Genomic DNA, 21,049 nt, shown 5'->3' with positions numbered 1-21,049 from the left:
AAAAAACTTACAATACTTTTCCTAATGAGATCTCATTTTATTAGTATTTGTTTGAAAATTAAATACATTTTGTATCTATGATAAGTACTTATCTTCCTTTTAGTGATGAGGAAAATGGTGCTTAATTCCCATTGGTAATGTGCTTTGAAATCTTTGGATTAAAAATGATGTCATAATCCTGAATATTGTTGCCATTTTAATTTGCAGTCTTTATATGTGACTTTAACAGTTTTGTTGTGTGCATATTCAGTTTACTGGGTCTGCGGTGCTGCACAGAATTTCCTGAGAGTTGAGTCAGGATCTCTAATAAAAGATTTGGTATCTTGTATTGTGATTTATGAACCCTTATTGTCTAAAGGAAGAGAGAGAAGTACACACGTCTGTGAACCCACCTCAAATTCTGTCTTTCATTTAGATCTGAATGCTTCATTTTGAAAAGTGTGTTTATTAAAGTAATAATACTGAGAAAGGGAGGGCAAAGTGGGACTGTATAAACAGAAGGTTTAAGAGCCATAAATTGGAAAGAGCATTTTGTGACCTGGACTCCTGAGTTCAGTATTGCTCTTACAAAATTTTCCCCTCAAACTTTTATTAGATTTAAGATGTGTTTACGTAGGTCAGTGTGTGCTTTTGGAGAAGAGAATTGCCGTACTTTTATCAAATTCTGAGTGGTACTATTCAGACTGGTACATGGTGAGTTTACTGCTCAGCTTTTATTTTACTTGAAAATGTATTTATGTATATTAAAATTATAGGGATCTTTCAGCCTCTCTGGACAGCAATTTGAAGACTGTTTATTTCAAAGAAAAAAAAAGTGTTATGTTGTTCCGTTCTTTCTGTTCAAGGACTTCATGTCCTTAGCTCACGCAAGAGAGTGGCTTCATTCAACTTTGGAATTGTTCTGATGCCCCTTCCTTTGGAAATGGGGTTAAAAGTACAGAAAAACAATTTTGAAAATACTGTATACAGTAGCCATGTAGACTGTTTGGCTCTAAAGTGTCAGGGAAATTTATTTTGGAGCAAGTGCAACTTGTTTGGCTTTGGTCTGAACTTCCTCTGTCTATCTAGGGACCCTCTTCCTATAAGCAAAGTCATCAAAGCCTTTGCTTATTACTGACAAAAAAGGTCCATTTGAATGAAGTCTGCGAAATCTTGTATAATAGGACCTTTATTTTTTTGTATAAGGAACAATGAATTCAAAGTGAATTTTTTTTACAGAAAAGTAAACATTTTAAGAAACTCTGCATGAATAACTGGGTTTGTAGCCAGTATTTATTCTGTTTTGCTTAACATTGCAAAAATAGAATAGCTAATGCATTAGTCTTATTACCTCCGTTAGCAACAAAAGGAGAGAGGAGGAGAATCTCCATCCTTTATTGGTTGTGGGGGAAAACATAGTGACAAAGGATGAGGAAATGGCTGAGGTACTTAATGCCTTCTTTACCTCAGTCTTAATAGTAAGACCAGTTGTTTGGGTACTCAGCTCCGGAGCGGAGGGACAGGAAGCAGAATGAAGCCCCCATAATCCAAGAGGAAATGATGAGTGACCTCCTACACCACTTGGACACACACAGGTCTGTGGGGCCAGAGAGGATCCACCCAAGGGTGCTGAGGGAGCTGGGGGAAGTGCTCACAAAGCCCCTTTCCATCTTTTGCCAGCAGCCCTGGCTAAGTGGAGAGGTCCCCATTAACTGGAGGTCAGCAAATGTGACACACATCTACAAGCAGGGTTGGAAGGAGGATCCAGGGAAGTACAGGCCTGTGAGCCTGACCTCAGTGCCAAGGAAGGAAGGTCATGGAGCCAGTTGTCTTGAGTGCCATCACACAGCATGTACAGGACAATCATGGGATCAGGCCCAGCCAGCATGGGTTTGTGAAAGGAAGGTCCTGCTTGACCAACTTGATCTCCTTCTGTGACAAGGGGATCCACTTAGTGGATGAGGGAAAGGCTGTGAATGTGTCTGCCTGGACTTTAGTAAAGCCTTTGACACAGTTTCCCACAGCGTTCTCCTGGAGAAACTGGCTGCTCATGGCTTGGCCAGGGGTGCTCTTTGCTGGGTAGAAAACTGTCTGGATGGCCAAGCCCAGAGAGTGTTTGTGAATGGAGTTACATCCAGCTGGTGGCCGGTCACCGGTGGTGTTCCTTGGGGCTCACTTGGGGCCAGTTTTGTTTAATATCTTTATCAATGATATGGACAAGGAGATCGAGGGCACCCTCAATCCGCTTGCAGACACACCAGGTGGAATGTGAGTGTTGATGTGCTGGAGGGCAGGAAGGCTCTGCAGAGGGATCTGGACAGGCTGGATCCATGGGCTGAGGCCAATGGTGTGAGGTTCAACAAGGCAAAATGCTGGGTCCTGCACTTGGGTCACAACAACTCCAGGCAGTGCTGGGAGAAGAGTAGCTGGAAAACTGCCTGGCAGAAAAGGACCTCAGGGTGCTGGTTGACAGTGGCTGAACATGAGCCAGATTGTGCCCAGGTGGCCAAGAAGGTCAGTGGCATCCTGGCCTGTATCAGCAATAGTGTGACCAGCAGGACCAGGGCAGTGATCGTCCCCCTGTACTTGGCTGCACCTCAAATCTTGTGTTCAATTCTGGGCCCCTCACTTCAAGAAAGACATTGAGGTGATGGAGTCCAGAGAAGGGCAGCAGAGCTAGAGAAGGGTTTGGAGCACAAGTCTGATGAGGAGCAGCTGAAGGAGCTGGGGGTGTTCAGTCTGGAGAAAAGCAGGCTCAGGGGAAACCTTATAGCTCTCTAGAACTGCCTAACAGGGGGTTGTAGCAAGGTGGAGTTGGTTTCTTCTCACAAGTAACAAGTGATAGGACAAGGAGAAGTGACCTCAGGTTGCACCAGGGGAGGTTTAGATTGGATTTTAGGAAAAATTTCTTCACTGAAAGGGTTGTCAAGCATTGGAATAGGCTGTCCAGAAAAGTGGTAGAGTTACCATCCCTGGAGGTGTTTAAAAGACATGTAGATGTGGGACTTAGGGACATGGTTTAGTGGTGGACTTGGCAGTGCTGGGTTAATGGTTGAACTCAATTTTAATAGCTCTCTTTGCAGCTAAAAAGAAGTCATGGTACATGAGCATAATGGAGGCATTTACTAATTTTCTGTCATATGCTTTGGTGACACTAGCATGAAGACAGGACATTTTGAAATTAGAAATATTATAAGACATAGATCTGAGGCACAGATGTGCAAGCATATGCCACTGTGCATGAAGGACGTGTTTTAACAGTGTCAGTAGTAGGTACTTAGATAAGTACCTGGATAAGTACCTAGATTAGTAAAAACAAATGTGATGGGGAGGTGCAGTGTAAGTACACAGAGGCAGTGTAAATCAGAGAGCAAGGATGGGATCATGTGGTTCATCAACTGCTCATTTAATGCCTGGCTTGGTTTTCTCAATACAGAAAGAGTGGAAGAGATGCTTTTTCATTTTACAATAAAAATCAAGAGATGGGTCCTTACAGACCCGAGACTTTGATTATATCTCTCTAGGGCAAAATCACATGTGACAATGGCCTCATAACCTTGGTCAGATTAGTCTCAGAGCTGCTTCATCTGTGAGACTGTCTCAGATAAACTCCTGAGTGCAGGTGTTCTTCCTGCCCCTTCCCAAAGCATTGCATTTTCTCTGTTATCACCATCATCTTCCTCAGATGCCTCCCTGCTCATCAAGGTCAATCAAGGGCGAACGACAGACAAATGAGGTAATGATGTATGGCCAGTCTTTTCAAACGAAGATTTGGGAAAGGTCTTTACCCTTCGAGCCCGCGCAGTGGATTTTTTAGGTGAGACACAGTGTGCGCTGAGCTGAGCCCACCCTTTAATCCTAAGGTTCATCTGCCGGGGCCGAGCGAGCTTGGACAGTGGCAGTGAGGTCCTCAGGACGTAGGTGTGTTTAGAGTGACCTTCTCTTAGATGGATGGCCTTACAGGGCTGACGAGCTCCATCTGCCCGGGGGAGTTTCCCTGACCGGGAATCAAACCCAGGCCGCAGCGGTGAGAGTGCTGCATCCTAACCACTAGACCACCAGGGGTCCCCTGAGGTAATGAGGGACAGTGTTAAATGACTGAGGAGGGAACCCTGAAACCACAGATTAAAAAAAAAAATTACACGGAGAATAGGATTTTACCATAGAACTCACTGCAATATGCACAGGCATTTTTTCTATCTTGCAATTTCTGGCTAGGCAATAGAAAGTAATTATTTGACTGGAATGACTCATAATTCGCATGACCAGCACTTTTAGCAAGGCTCATTTTTGTCTTTGATTTTGCCAGTTGAGAAAAGTCGCCTTCTTCCCCTCCCAGGATTCCTTTCCTTCATTTTTATCACGCTGTGCTTCTTTGATTTGCTTTAACAATCTAATTCATAATTATCTCATGATATATGCCATCACTGTTTATAGGCTCTTCTGCCATTACAACTGTGTCACACATATAAGTGCTCCATAATCAAGTTCTTGCTGAATCAAATTTCAAGCAGCAAGTGCTTACTGAGAGTGGGAGTTGAAGCTGTGGCCTCACTAAGCACTGCTGGTGATTTGCACTGATGGTACCTGATTTAAAATAATGCTGCTTCAATAATTTTGTACATCTGTTGATAACACACCACTGTATAATTTTTACAAAACATAACCTGGCAAGGAAAATGCCCTTAAATATGATCTATTATCAAATTTTGTAACTTAGAAAATTACTGTAATTGTGCATAGAGTTCTGAAAATTTATTTCTGAAAATGCAATGTGATTAGAAATTTCTGGAGGAGTTCTGTTTTGAAGAGATGTCATTGTGATTGCTGGGTAAAGGACACTTTTTAAGTATTATCCAGCACATCCCGGACTCTTAGCAACCTTATCTTTAAGGGCTGAACAGATGCTAGTGTAGATTTAGATCAAACATAAGGAAGAAATTTTTTATGATGGGGGTGGAGGGACATTGAAACAGAGAAGTTGTGGATGCCCCATCCCTGTAAGTGTTCGGTGTCAATTTGGATGAGACTCTGAACAACCTGATCTAGTGAAAGATGCCCTGCCCATGTCAAAGGATGTAGACTAAATGATCTTTAAAGGAGCTTGGTTTGCATTCTTTTAACACAAACTGCAGAGATTTTGGTAACCTCAGAGCACTTTGGTCGCAATATGCGTGTTCGTTTTTTGGCTCTTTACAAATAATAGATTTAAGCACACATCTGACCCGTAAAAACAGTGTTGGACGTTTCTTTTGTTTCAAGTGTTTTGCTGTAGCACAGAAATAAACTGATGTTTATTGCAACTTTTGGACATTGGTAACAGACTTCTTTCCTATGATATCTCTAATGTTCCCTGCAGTGTTGACATGAGTGGGTTTAATCTTCGATGACTATAAAGTTTTAAGATGACAGAAATTAACAAAATCCGATCAAGTCTAATCTTGGCCCTTGTTTCATTTATTTGAATGAGTTGATTACTAAAAGGAGTGCTAAATGAACTAGTTACCAAGTTCTGTCAGGGCTACAAACTCCTTCTTTTTCAAGCTGTATCTCCAGTTATAATCCCTCTCCACTCCTGAGAAAGAAAACACCCTTTAGCAGCAGATGAGGTAAGACTCAAGCTAAGGAGTCTGCATTTTGGGGTTTCTGTCAAATAATTCAGATGCCTTGTTGGTTATGTCCTCTTCTAGTTGCTTGTGAGGGGTGGAAACAAGTGCTGCAAAAGGAGTCACCACCACTAGATGGCTGATGCCCATCCAGTCCCCAGACAATAGCTGCTTTGGGAAAACATGGCATTATATGGTGTGAAATATCCCTTTGGTCAGTTGGGGTCAGCTGTGCCAGCTGTGTCCTCTTCCAGACTCTTGACCACCCTCAGTCTACTCCCTTGGGGGTCAGAGCAAGAGCAGAGGTGGCCTCGATGCTGCACAAACACTGTTCAACAATAGCTAAACCCCCTCTGTCATCAGCACAGATCTACAGCACAGCACCGTACAGGCTGTGAAGAGAATGAACTCTGTCCCAGCCAAACCCGTTACAACAGTTTGTACCAGACAGTCTGCAGACTTCCTGATTTTTTTTAGTGATTTCATGCTATACTGGTAAACAAACTCGTGATTCTTTATTATAGTGCTCGTTTTTAGTTCTTTTGTTAAAGTTATCTGACATTGTTCTAAATAATTTCTGACTACTGAGTTTTAACTATTTAGGTAAAAATATTTCTATGCCATTAGCTTGCTTTTGAATTGCTACAAACTTCGTGATTCTACTTTTTGGAACAAAGGCTTAAAAGAAAATTGCTCGTCTGTTGTGCTGAAACTTTGCTGTGGAAAATTGGGCCAGAATCGAGATCTCTGAATATCTGTTTTTATGCCTTCAGAGGCTTGCTTTGATACTTGTAACATTGTCTCAGAGGCCTTTCTGCACTGTGCAGTCACTTAATTTATATTTGAGGCAATTTAATGTTACTATGGGGATTGAAATACTCATTGCAAACTTTGAGTTGTTAGCTGTGATTTATTTCTATTTTGTTAGTCTTTTCTAAAATACATCATACTAATTTCTTAGCAATATTCTGTGTCTCTAACTGCAGTTCAAGTCAATTGGTGTGAATAGAATGTGATTTAAAGGCTATGTGTATCAGTCTTCAAGACATTGCATTAGGTATTTGAAATCAGTTGGCATTTGATTTGCTGCTCCATATTCCTGCATCTCGTGTTCATCATGCCATGGTGCTGTACCAAAGCTGCAATGATAGGTACTATAGCAAGGTTTGGGAACAAATGAGTAGTTTTGCATTCAGTCTGTTTCTATGCAGTGTAAATGGGCTTAAAGACACCCACTGAGTGATGAAGATAAAGCAAAGAGTTGGCTAATTTTTCTGTTCCTTTCATCTCATACCTTAAGGTTCTGGAAGGAGAAAAGGAGGGAATTAAACAATCTATTAATTAAAATTCTGCATCAAGCAAAATATGCATTCTCTTTCAGCAGAGATGATGGTATGCAATTATTTTTCTGAATGTTATTAATGGTTATTTTCATTTGTTTTGTCATAGCCCATAATTTCCTTTTCCTTATAAGTTATTTGTTTTACCTTGACTCAAAGTTTTTGGTCAATTTAGACAGTGAACTCCCAATCTAGATCCCACAGTTAAGGTCTACCATTAGTGATCAAATGAAAACCCTAGTTCTCATCTTGAAATCTCACTGTGTAAATGTTGGGACTGTTCACAAACGTGTCTTTTACGGTCATGAGTGCCTTGGAATGATTTTTCTTGCTCCAGATATTACAGATGCAGAACACAAATCGCAGATTAAGCCAAAACCAGCATGCACTCCCTCAGCAGTTTCTCTTTTGCTTTTTTTTTTCCCATTCTCTTGATCTGTTGTGGCTTCTTAATATATACATGCTCCTCTTTGTAGTAGCACCACTTTGTAGTGGTGCCACCAGGGGAATGAAATACTGTTTTGCAAATGTACATAAGCCTGAAACTTTGGACAATTAACAGCTTCTCCATCTATAAGAGTCTTCCATTATGCATCCATGTAAGTGATTAAGCCAATAAATACAGAAGCAGCATGTCAGTGCTTTCATTTCAGACACTCTTGTTGATTCATTATGAAGAATATAATGAAGAGAGCAGTCAGAGATGTTCTGCCAACTGTTATGGACTTTCTACAGCTATATACTAAATGCCTGTCTTCTAGACATGTCTTGATGCTTTGTGTGTGTGTTTATATTGGCATTCTAGTTCAAATCACTGGTGCAGTTTTTAAAGCAATTTCCCATCTTCTCAACTTGTGCTGCTTTGATTTACATCAGCAGTCTAGTATATGAGATGGATTCCTTTCTGCTGAAATTAAACAAGCAGATTACCTGCTGATGGGTATTCAGCAAACGAAGACTAGCCTAGTCCAGAATAAAACCCCAGAAATGTGTGTGGTGTGGTGATTAGGTCCTCAGTGCCAGTTCTTCTGTCACGTTAAGCAAACGTGATGTTACATATTTTCATGCATGTGTGTAATTAGATGAATTTGCAGGTACCTTGTCTTTATGCTGAGTGATATCCCATAAAATAAAATAAAATCAAAGTAAGGGAATGTTTATGTAACTAATAAGAGGGTATAAGCTTCTGATGTTTCCCAAAAGGTGATGCACTCTGGTCCAGAATGATGGTCAGTGCAAATTTCTCACGGGATCCTATTCAGTGTGTACTGTCGGGAAGGTGTCATTGCCATAAAAAAACCTCTTATCTAGAGATGTTGACATGTCTGAGTATCTGGTGACACCCCTGTGTGGTTGGCAGAATATTTTCACATATTTGTGTGATGGTTCTTATGTTTTGCATGCTGATATGGCTCACTGATGGGCCAGTGGTTTTGGGGTTACAAATGTTTGCATACTGTATTCCTACATACACTTATTCATTACCTATACCAACTGTTCTATTAAAAAGACTAAGTTTGTCTCCTGTTATCTCTTTGGCACCTTATTCCTTCCCTGCTCTTAACTGTTGTTAAAAGCTCTGTTTTGATTTGGGTCCTTTCTGCCTTTTGCTACCTCTTGTTCTCTCCACCACCAGTGCCTTTCACGTTTGCTTCTCAAGCAAGGCCTATGTGTTGGCTCTACATCTTGCACTGGGTCACTACAGCATAATATGTCTTCACAGTGTTAATCATCAGCTTTACTTTCTTTGCTAGCTCCTTGTAAAATTTAGATTGTTCAATCCATGTAACAAGTGAAATAATCTCAAGGGAAGAAGGGAAACATTCTTTTCACCTATTCTATATGTAAAACTTCAGGTTAAGTGCTTGCTCAAACAACTGAGAGGTGTGTCATTGAGTACATACCCACAGAGTACCCTATTCATAGTAATATAAGCCTGTGGGAAGCAAGGTAGTTCCAGGTAACTGAAATGTGTTGATTGTCAGTTTAGAAAGTAGAAAAAAGAAAGCGGAAGCTGAAAAAATATTCTTGAGATGGAAAAGAGGAGTGGAAGAGAGAACAGAAAGACAAAACCGATGTGATGATAGAGAAGCAGGGTTAGGAATGGAGAATGTTGTAAAAACTGAAAGACAAAAGTCTGAGTGTTCTGTTTATGTTTCAAAATTATTTTTCATAAGTAGCCTTTGTCTCTGTTTTGTTTGTCTCTATTTTGGAAATTTATTTCGCTTTGCTGTACAGAAGAGTTGAAACTCCAGTAATTATAACAGTTTTCTGCATCTTTGCTGTAGCTCACTGGCATTGATGGGAAACGATTTTTTCACAACAGTTTCAGGGAACTCTAATCTCAGTTTGCTGACACTTTCAGTATCTCCTTTAAAAACATTCTGTTCATATATATGAAGGTACATCAAGCACTTAAAGACTGTATTTCTTCAAGTTCTGGAAAAAGAGATAACATGTCTGACACATTGCATTTCTTGGGTGGCATCATCTTATGATGAAAATAGTCTATTTTGGAGCTCTGTTGCAATTTTACAGAAACTTTATAGTCGTAGAACTTCCTAAAAGATTGCTAATACCTGAAGCCAGGTGTGTAGTTTGTAAAGTGTGTAGTATTGTTCTGTAGAGTCTTTCAGAAGAGTCCTGCTTACAAAACTCTACCTACTAAATACTAATAGAATTATACTTGTTTTGAAAGGATTCCTTCCCAGAAGGAGCTAGGGCATTGGAAACTGATGGTATTACTCTGGATATGTGCTTATCCCACTCCCCTATTTTATTTTCAGCCATATGATATTAGAACTGTACATGGAAATTAAGAAATCTGAAAGGAGAAATTAAGCTTATTTTGTAGGACTCTTTGCTTAAATTTTTTGTTTTTCTGGCTTAGAAAGCTCCTCATGGTTTTTGAAATAGTCCAGACTGAGGACACTACTCTGCTTTATTATAGAAAGCTTTATTCAGTCTCTCTGGGAAAATCCAGAAACAATATCTCTTGCTTATAAATGTGCCAAAAATTGTATAAATTTGCAAATGATTATTTTTCCCTCTTGGGGCATAATTTCAGAGGAGATTGTCAGTGTTTGCAGAACCTCATAAATCTTCCAAAAGTACCCTACAGTGAAAAGAATAGGTAGTTATAAAAAAAATAATCAAAAAAACAAAAGCCCAACAACTTGGTCATCTGTTCAGCAGAACAGCTTTTTATGTTTTATTTACAATATATAATTCTTGCTTTAACAGACTTTGACTCATCTGTGAAGAGATTTTCAGCATTCAAGCTTTACATGTAAATGTCAGAAGAACTTAGAACAGATGTACTGTATTTCCTATTTTTAAGCATGATACACTCCTGTGTTTTCCATAAGTTCTATAAGTTTCTAGTAGAGAGAAGGCAGTAGTATTAAAATTACTGGACATCTGGTATAGCTGCAGAATATAAGCTAAAGTTGCCTTTTGTATTAAATAGAATTCTTTAGAATGAAGCTCAAACAAATGGTTGCAAATATGATATGTTTTATCCTGAGTGGGTGAATTCTCTATTTTACTGGTTTGAATTCACTCTCATATTTCTTTCAAAGTGTTCCAGGATGGTTTTAATTTCTGTTGCAGTTTAATTTCATTGAATAAAGGCACCACCTTATCCTGTTTTGCTTTTCATTTCTGTTTGGTTATTTCACACTATTCATTTTAATCAACCTAGTTACTTAATCTAGATATTTGAATTTCAAATTCTACTTGCATAAGAATTGAAATTTGGGAATGCACTGCTAGGTGTGCATGTATTAGCATGATTTACAAATTTCAGATTTGGGAATATGATTATCTGAAAGACTGTGGAGAGGTTGCCAAAGCACATGGCTGTGTGCACAGTAGTTTTTCTAAAGGTGGTTGTCATAAATGCAGTCATTCATCACCCTGAAATCCAGGAAATTCAGAGGCCACAAGGTGAGCTCTCAAAGTGTGCTCTGTCTTCCTTGAAAGGCAACAGAGATGACCTAGTTCCCAGTGACAAGGGAAAGGCAAGTGCTGTACCCATCTTCAGAAAAGGCTTAAAAATACAACCTGAGGAACTAGAGGACAGTCAGCAGAACTGTGATCTGGGGGGAAGATTACAGAATATAACATCATGATGTATCTTTTAGACACAAGGAGGGGAAGTTGCCTGAAAATGCATTTTTGCCTCACTGAAACTTTTGCTTTATCAGAGGAGTTGCACCAAATCTCCTGTCTTACTGTGTTCAGGAAGCTATTAGACATAAATGCTGCATACATTATGAATCCAGAAGTTAGAGGTGGGTGGTAACTGTAGGAGAGCAGTAGGAAGTAGCATTTTTATAATGCATATGATAATTTTATATTGATATAAAAGGTAATCCTTGTATTTTGCCTTGATTGCATCTTTGTGCACAGACCAGTGGTTTTTAATTTCCTTAGGTAAATGCTTTAAATTATAGTTATGTGGAAGACAGATATTTTCATATAATGACCTCATATAAAAAATAGATTCAGCTGATAAATAAGGCAAAATTCTATCAAATAAAGTCAAATATTTGGGGGAAAAAACCCACTCTATTACATCTCAAATGGAAGTGTGCTGAGGTTACAGTGTCTTTTACTATAAAATATTTATCCTTAGAGTCACTCATTGTGCTAGTAGAGTAGATTAATCAAACTTCCAATCTGATGTAGCAGAAGCCAGTATCTAGAACTGTCCAGTAACAGTTAAATTTTCCTACTTACTTCATTCGCTTCTGGATTTTGCTCTAGATTTGTTTAGGTGGCAACTCCCTACAACTCCTCCATAATCAAATAAAATCTTAATGATTTTCCTTAAATGCTTAACTGGGTTCCAGTATCCACCCCTAGGAAAACAGAAATTTGTTTTCAGTCATTTGCTGGTTACAGACAGTGCCAGTAACTAGTTAAAGGTACACAGTGGCACCTCTTAAAACCCTACTTGTGTTGCATGAGTTTACGATCGTATAACATTTTTACAAAGATGGGTTATGCCATGCTGTCTCACCATTTTTTTAGTTTGGATCATTTTTTCCTGTTTTAATTTCATTGGTAGAGATATGTACAGGTTGTCCAGGCTAAAACCAGCTTCATCGGCAGTGGCACTTCTGTTTTCTTTGAGAAACTAGGAGGTAGCGTAGGGAACTGCTGCTGACCTCAGAGCTGATGGAAGCTCAGTCTGGATAAAATCAAGATGTTTGCTGAAGCAATCAAAAATGATAGATTTGAGACTTTTTGATTTACTGTGCCTTTTAGTTATTCAAGTTCACAGTCTAAGTAAATCACAAATTTCTGCTAAAGTCAGGGAGCTGCAACTCCTTGTTTTGTTTAGTTTCTGTGCTTTGTGAGCTAGAAATATGAAGTTGTCCACTCATTTATACTTTTGTGACATCCAGTATGGATTAATCTGAGTAATTGCTAAGTAAACAATGTCTACTTAAGCTATTTAAAATTCAGACTCATGTTCTTGAAACAATAGGGCTTCACGTATAGTTTCCAGATGAGAACAAATTATTTTACAACTTAGCAATTAAGTGAATTAGGACATCACATTAAGTGATGTCTTTATGCTTCACTGTGATGTTTCAGAACTTCGGTGTCCTTTAACCAGTGACGTACTGAAACAATCCTATCAAGGTTGCAGAAGTGGTGAAGGAGTCAATCAAGACTTAGATCTTGCTATGCCGTGTTGTATTCACAGAGTATCACATGGCCTTTACTTCGAAGAACATGTAGTCTAAATGAGGAAAGACACACGTGGACTTAGAAAGGGTTATGAAGCACAGCAGAAGATGGGAAAAATGGCAAGCACAAGTGTCATTACTGTGGAATTATCTTGTTATGGGTGTAGTTGTAGGGGTTCAGTTTAAATTGAAAAGAATGGGCTGGGCAGAAGGCTGAGGGAGTCGTGGGCAGTGAGAGGAGTGAGTGCTGCTGGGGTAAAAGTAAACAGACAAGTGAACGTGGAAGAGGGGGGAAGGCTGGAGGGAACAGAAAGGAATGTGATCTGATCAACTGAGTATTTTCAGTGCACAAAGAGTGGTTTGGTTGCTCTTTAAAACTGTCCTTGCTGTCTTGCATCTGTCCTGCTCCTTCCCCAGCTGTGTGCTGGGGAGGGCTAGGGTATCACTGGGGATCCTGTTCCCCAAGGACATGACGGAGTCCCCATCTGAGTTCTGTGCCCCACGGCCTCTGCCAGACCTTGTCTTCCCCTCCTTGCCAAGCACAATCCCTGATTTAGCTCCTTCTGCAACTCCTCCAACCATCTGGAGTTCATGCGTCCTTCAGAGCAGCAGAACTAAAGTAGAAATCTTAGAATGGGCTGTGTTTGTATCAGTTCAGACTACTGTTTTTTCATTTTTTAAAATTTTAATTAATATTTGTATATCTGTGTATCTTTTGGAAAATAATGTAAATAAAGTTGAATGTTTAATACAGTCCTTTATACCATTCTGAAATGGCTTTCATGAAACTTGTTAGAAGCTTCAAAATATTTTGGGTCTTTAAAGCATTCATACTGGAAAAAAATCTAAATTTTGAAATGCATAATTTGTGGAGGAGGGAACAGGCTGACTGTTTAAATGGTGGTGTATACTTTCCCCTTTTGAAAGAACCAAAACATAGTGCATTTTTACTGTTGATAACTCTCCATTAAAAACTTTAAATGCTCCTAAATGACTTTAACTCACTGAAGGACTGCCTCTTTCTTTCAGATGTGTTAGAATTCATATTAGCACTACATTGCCCTTGTTTCTGAATTATTTTAATGACGGCAGCCGCTCCACCGAGCTGTCTGTCAAGATGTGGGTGGCAGGCTATTATTTCACTTCATAAATCATAATTTACAGGGTTTTTTATATCCATCTTGGGGATAAACACTTTATGCTTTGTGTTTTCAGCAGCAATATAAAATGTAATTGATACTTGAAGCAATATGTTAGAAATATGGACAGAGAAAGCCAGGAGAGAAAAATCACAAATGTTTAGTTCTTCTGTGGGTTGGTCTACATACTGAGCATTTTTTCCATCTGATTTCATATTCTTAGCACTTCAACAGAGGATGATGATGAATTGCATTTACATGATTGCTGCCTGTAGGTTACTATAAGGATGTTTCTTTAGTTACAGACACTCAACAGATCCGTTGGCTCAATGGGGTTATTTTGTACCATTTCTCATGCTGCTAAATAAACTTACTGCTTTGTGCTATTGTCTTCCAGATTCATGAAAAACTGCACTATTATGAAAAACAGAACCCAGTGCCCATACTCCATGGTGCAGCAGCCTTGGCAGATGATGTAAGTGTCCCCTGCTGAGATCACGGGTACCAAGTCTCCCAAAAAACTGTCTGCAAGCAGAACTCCTCATGGTGCAAACATATGAATGTAATCCACTGAGCTGAAACCATAAGAAGCTGCAAATGTTTCCAAAGGTTCTGTCATCACCAGGCTTGTTGCTGATACTACTTTGATTTTTATTCACTTGCATGTTATAAAAACGTTGCATCGATAGCCTCTTGCTCTGCTTTAGTAACTATGTAATAAAAATTACAGGTTGGAACTCTCCTGGGAGGGGAAAAGTTGTCAACTATTAGTGTTTTGAGAAAGTCAAAGACAAGAGGAATGCTTTGGAAAAATAAAGACAAATGAGATAGCAGCACTGCTGACAGAACATGAGAAACAACAGATAATATTAAAGAAATGAAGCATATGAAATGCCTAGGATGGAGGCTTGTTAAAAAAAATTCAAAACTATATAACAAAAAGTAGAGTAGTGATTTATCGATATTGGAACTTTCCAAATTACCTTCATAACCAAAAAATAAATTATAAAAGTGGTCAGCATTGATGGAGTAGTTAATTTCCTGTTACTATAATTTTTATTTTAAAGAAAAAAATCCAACCTGCCATTTCTTGCTATTTGGTTAATTCTAGGATTGAGATGAATTGTGAACACACCTGTATAAACTGTGACTGAACCTGAGGTAGGCCAGAATAGAGAAATGTTTAATAAACTGTGGTTTAGGTGAAATCCAGAAATCTTTGTTGCAATTGATGATGTCAGGCTGTTTTTTGGAAAAGGCAATATGTATTAGGATCCATTTCAAATACAGCATGTTTGAAACTTCACATACTTTATAGATGTTTTTAAATCTTAACTATCTCTTTGTATAATTAATAGCTTTCGATTCTTAAATTTTACAAATGGTTGAATGTTGTGAATTGAGAATGGTAACATTTTAATGAAAAACTGAATTAAACATATTTGAAAACTCTTGAAGAAAGGATATAAGGTAATTTAATCATGTTTCAGTAGGAGGAGAGCTATATCCTGTAACATACCAACTATAATAATACATTAGCTTTGACATCAGGCATATATTAGTAATATTTTTTTAACCTTTGAACAGCTTTGAATAATGTTGATAGTAATTTTGGAAATTAGAAAGCTGGTTGAAATTCTCTTCATTAAATTCTTGCTGACATATTAATAATCCTTGCTAATATTTGTGTTATGGATCTCTGCGCTAAAATTTTTAATAGGAATAATTTCTTATTTTTGGATGCAAAACTTAGTTCTTGATATTTTCAGAAATGCTGAGCAATCTCATTCTTTGTTCAGCCCCATTTAAATGTTATAGTTTTGGAAATCCCCACATTAAAATACTCTGTCTCTCCTCAGTTGAGAGAGGTCGGGTTTTTAACTCTGAATATATTACTGTGTATATATGGTAGTATTTTTAAAATGTACATATGTTGGGACATGATTGTTTCTAGACATCTGCCTACTTTTAAAGCACAGCTTCTTTTTAAAGATACTCTTGCTGGTTCTTCCTTGCTTGTGTGTAGCTGAACAGCTGGTTTTATGGGCACTGTCCCACAGGGTGAGATGTCCTTTGGTGGCTGAAGTCAGGCTACCACACTGAAGGATTTTATGTGTTTCGATAGTTATCAGCAAACTTTGAGGAACCAGATTTACATGTGGGCTTTATGACTCCAAAACTCATGAAGTTTAAGGATTAAAGCGCTATTCAGTTTTTGGCGTGTTTGTCTGACTAGATGTCAGCTTCAGGGATTTAAGAGCACATTGGTGTTATAATACACAGTTTCATTTCAATAGCCTTTAAATTAATGTTTTGTCTTCCTAGTCACAGTAACTGTTCTAGAGTTAAAGAAGGAGATATTCTCAAGTGGATATTTCTGGTTTGATTTAAAGCCCAAATTTGAGGTGCTGTGATCATAAATAAAACTGTTTAATGTATTGTGTTATATTTTAATGCAATTTTAGAAGTAACAATTGTGGTGAGACTTTTCTAAACATTTTCGTATTCCTAGCTGCCATACCTTCTCTCTTCTCACCCTCAGGGACTTTTAGGCTGAATTTCCCAGCAGAGATTCTGTTTGCTTCTTATTTGGACTTAGGGCTCTTAATTCCATGCTGATGATCCAAACATCACTGGCAGTATAGGTATATATGGCAAATGAGGCCTCTGGGTTGTTAGAAAGACTGTTCTGGCCCAAGAAGTTTCAGAACTTTCTCCAGAAGCTTTTAAGATGAGGCCTGGTGCTCTCCATGTCACCAGCCTCACTCCACATCTTCCCCTCTCTGTACTGGCAGAAGAATGTGGTGAAATGTTATGGTTCCTTCAACAAAGAATCACAGAGGTGTTTCTCAAAGAGCTTTTCCTTCAGTGTTTGGCATAGGAGGTGGTCAGCACGATTATGGTGTGCCCAAAGTATGCCATGGAGCTTCTACTACTGCTGATAGCTGTCAGAAATCTCAGCAGTTCAACAACAAATAAAAATCCTCTCTAAAACTGCTAGAAGCACAACAGGAAGCTCTGGTGATATCTGTTTGCTAATCTGGCAACATGACTTTGTCTTCCTCTTTCTTTATTAATCTTTGTCTTTCTCCTCTTCTTCTATCACAAGGTGTTACATTTGCCTCAATTTTCCATTTTTATGGAAATATTTGGAAAAAACCAGATAAATTATTTGAGGGAAAACAAATTTGTAACCATTTTATCTCCGAAGAAATAATTTTCTAAATTATGAGACTAAAATGTGTATTAAAGCAGTAGCAAAATACTCTTTCTGTTCTAAACCTTATGTGCCTGCATTTGCATTTGCACCACCAAAGCCAATACCAGTTCTGCTGGAGTTAATAGATGCTCGTGCACAATTCATCTGAGAGAAATGCTGAAGCCATCATTCCTACTGAGAGGTTACTAGTCTTCACCAGAGAAACACAAATGAATAGATTTTATTCTCTAGTGATGAGTAGTACAAGGTAAAGAATGAAAAGAGACCCAAGGGCAACCTGTGTCATATACAGCTGTTATTGCTATCACAGAATATTTCCAGCTTTGCAGAGCTTTTCCATAGAACATGCAGACTAGATTGCATTCAGATTACCTCAGTAGCTGGCTTTATGTGTCTAAAATATTTCATTGTGACCTTTCCTACAGAGATTGTTTTCTAATCTTTTGGTATTAAGACAAAAATATTGTTAATATTAGCACTGATGTACTTGGTGGGTACTTTAGCTATGAATTATACTTAAAAGGCTGTGGGACTGTAGGTGATGAATTTTTGTTTCAGTCTGTTACACCTGTATTATTGTGAAGGTTAGAAAAAAAAGTATTCAAACCATGTCTGATGTCTATAATTGCTTCTAGATTTGTCTATTAGAAATATTTATGCAAAATATGTGTCTACCCATTTATCTTGAAAATTTATACAAAAGGAAAGTACAAATTTAAAATTAGGCTAGGCAAATAAAGTTACTTGCTGCAAATAGCCAATCTTTCTTTGAGACATTTTTATGATACTGATTTAATGCAAAGAAAATAAGTGATTATCTGAAATCACGTTTTGGATTATGAGCCATGTAGCTTCAGAATTTTAAACTGAAGTTCACGGTTGTGAAATGTATTTTAGCTTTTCCTTCTTCTGGAAAAATAGTTTGAGTCTGAAATCCTGCAGTATAATATGCCTCTTGAGTCCAAATTAGTTGAGAATGTCGTGATAAGAAAAACCCAAGACATGAGCCAAATAGCCATGGGATTAAATGTTAAACTGCTGCTCTATTGTTCACCAAGCCACAATTTTATAGTATAACCAAACATAAATTACTGATCTTGTTGTTAGGACATAGTTTGTGCATTTTAAGGGCTTGAATTGCTGATGACCTGTTATAAACTGTATTATGATTAACCTACTTCACATTTAACAAGCTCCTTCCAGTGTATGTGTAAACATAATAAAAGGTTCAGATTGCCTGCACTGTAGGGGCACTTTGCTTTCTTATCCCAGTCCTAAACAGCACAGCTACTGTGGGTTTTTGGAAGCAGTATGGATTTCACCACCTCATTCAAAACTGTTTTTTATAGACAGTGTCAAAGTTTGATCCAGTCGTTTTTACAAGCAGTTCTTTGTCTGCACGCAAAGGACCGTTCACTTAAATGAAGTGCTGGGATTTGCCCCCATGGCTATAAATCAGAATGTGATCTGGCTGCACCCTTGCCAGAAATGATTACTTGTGTTAAACTGAGCCAAAAGGCCTGGCTTAAATCTGGTCCACTGAGGGCCAGAAACAGAAGCGCGGTGATTGATGGTGTTTTCCTTCATGCTGGCTTCTGTTTGAACACGCTGGAAAGCAATAACCTTGAACAAGATAGATTTGGGGTTGTCACTGATGCACTGGGTAAAACAATGCTTTGCTAATGGTCTCTGTGTCGATTCCATCTCTCACCCAGCTGGCTGAGGAGCTGCAGAGCAAACCACTGAGCAGTGAGATCAGAGAGCTGTTGAAACTCCTTGCAAAACCCAATTTCAAGGTGAGGATGTGTTGCACCTGCAAAGTGCTTTCTGCATCTGCTTTCTCAGGCTGCTTGGGGGTTTGTCTGCTTTAATGACTGTGTGTGCTTGTAAGAAGGTACACGGTGTTAATCAGAAATACCTGTTATCAAGAAACACTTTTAATGTTGCCTGTTAAGTTATTATGCTGTTACTCATACTTAAAAAGGAAATTAATTGTAAGGTCATCGCTTATTTGCAAAGGATATTCCAAAGAGTAGATATTTGATTTTTTTTTTCCTTTGGCTAACTTATTTTGCATGTGGTTCATAAAATTCGTTACAACTGTGCTTTTACTTGAAAGTTTTCAGTCATACCATTAATTTAACAGCAGCATGTGTAAGTAGTGCAACAACCTGGGACAAAATTCCTGATGGGTAATATTTTTAAAAAAATTTAATTCTGAATAGTTTCTATGAAATTCCTGGGGTTCTCTGTGGTGCTTTTGAGGAACTTGATATTTTTAGTCTGACAGTAGACTATAGAACCATTGAATTGCTGAGATTGGAAGGAGATTGTCTAGTTCAGTGTGGTGTTCAAAGCAGGGTCAACACCGAGTTCAGAGCAGATTGCTCAGGGCTTTCTCCCATCAGGTCTTGGAAATGCCTGGGAACAGGCATTCCACAAATGATCTGTGCAGCCTCTTCCAATTCCTAATTATCCTCCTATTGAAAACCGTTTCCTTATATCCAGTCAGAACTTCCCCTGTGTATTGTTGATGCACAGTATCACATTATTTTTCAGTTGTTCAGAGAAGGAAGACCTTCGTGCTCTAGATGAGTATTGCAGTGGTAATTAAATGCAGTAGTTGATAAGTTTAGATGAAAACTGCGGAGTTGAAAGGAGCCCTTTTAAAACAATTGGTTCTTTATATTACCTGTAAAACACTGATCACAAAACCTGAGATGCTATGAGATCTTCAAAGTGCTGCAAAATCTTAAAGATCAATTATGCCTGCTTTTTAAAGAGTTTTGCGCTTTTGGTTTTTCCATAGTTTGTAAAGTGACAAGCTGTTTCTCTCTGAAGGGGTAAGCAGTGCCAGTGACCTACTGGGAGAGGATTTGTTGGTGCATCAAATTGCAGAGATCCTAAATTTCACTCTAGGTGTTTCCTTAGTGACTGTCCATGTGTGCTTCATGCTTCTGGAGCTGTGGTGGGTTGAGTCTGAAGACAACTCATTTGCCACAACTGCATCTCTCCCTCTCCCTTTCTTGCTTTCTCTCACTCATTCTTCCTGTCTGTTGCTTGGTAGCAGTGCAATGCAGTGTGGTAATCTTAGTTGGATTTCATGGAAACAAGGGCCTTCCCCTCAACGTGGTTAATGTGACTGAACAACTGCAGTGACTTAGCAAATGTCTTTCTTGGCTGCTGGAGGAGATGGCCAGCTGCAGGCTACCAAGCCCTTTGCATGGCCAGGTTGCCTAATCCTGCACAAGGCACAGATGTTTCCCTGCCCTGCATAGCTTGCAGGTGGTTGTGTGAGGTAAGGGAAAGAACTGATAGTAGGCAAGATATTTTTACCTGTCCATTGTCTTCACCTGCCATCTCATGGCAAACACGCCTCAGAGAGAAGGTAAGTTATCACTACTCCCTCCTACATCATGGTGACCAAGCAAGTGTACTGCATCCTGTTAGAGGCTGTAGTTGAGATCCTTCTGTTGATTTCCCCTGCTCTCTCTTGGGCAGAGAAGGAAAAGAATGAAGTTTCTGGGATTCAGTACTTCCAGTTCCTCCCCAAGATGCCCTCAGTCTGTTCAGTTGTATCTGAGATTATGCCATATATTACATAAGTTTTTATAGCCCTTCATTATTAGGTTGATGGCTAGAGAGTGTTTCTTTGTTTGTTTTGTTCTAGATTCCTGGGATTCCTGTCTAGAACAGCTCTTTTTCACACATCTGAAATTACTTGGGATAACTGATCCATCTTTTCCAATTAGGTTCCATAGAGCTTATCTAAAAACACATATGGCTTAATTTGGGATTGACCTAGGCTCGCTGTATGTTATTCTGTTGGGCAAACTTTCCTCTCCTGACCTGGTTTATTACTGCAGTGTTAGCTGGAGCTGGGAGAGCTTCCACTTTCCTACAGCTCTGCTCTCATGTTTATGACATGGTGAAGGATGGTTAGGATTAGTTTACTGCACTATATCACTGCCTCCACAAGTCTGATGGTGTAAAGGGACAAGTCTAGCAAGGTGATTATAACTCTGCAGGTTTGATTAACATACCAAAAAAGGCTGGGAGAGGT

The 21,049-nt window shown here is 38.8% G+C and overlaps 1 protein-coding gene across 6 annotated transcripts in view; it reads left to right on the top strand.

The window, feature by feature from the left end:
- The window catches only part of MPP7 (membrane palmitoylated protein 7), a 150,097-nt gene that overhangs the window by 72,248 nt on the left and 56,800 nt on the right, over positions 1–21,049 (top strand). For all 6 annotated transcript variants that reach the window (XM_027648447.1, XM_027648446.1, XM_027648445.1 and 3 more), the window contains 2 exons: positions 14,164–14,241; positions 18,702–18,782. In XM_027648447.1, the coding sequence (XP_027504248.1) occupies positions 14,164–14,241; positions 18,702–18,782 (159 nt within the window). The remainder of the gene's footprint in view (positions 1–14,163; positions 14,242–18,701; positions 18,783–21,049) is intronic.

This window comes from Corapipo altera, unplaced genomic scaffold, assembly GCF_003945725.1.
Source record: "Corapipo altera isolate COAL_440 unplaced genomic scaffold, ASM394572v1 47, whole genome shotgun sequence".
Lineage (NCBI taxonomy): Eukaryota > Metazoa > Chordata > Aves > Passeriformes > Pipridae > Corapipo > Corapipo altera.
The sequence above is the reverse complement of the archived record's forward strand: the minus strand, read 5'-3'. Positions and strand labels throughout refer to the sequence as shown.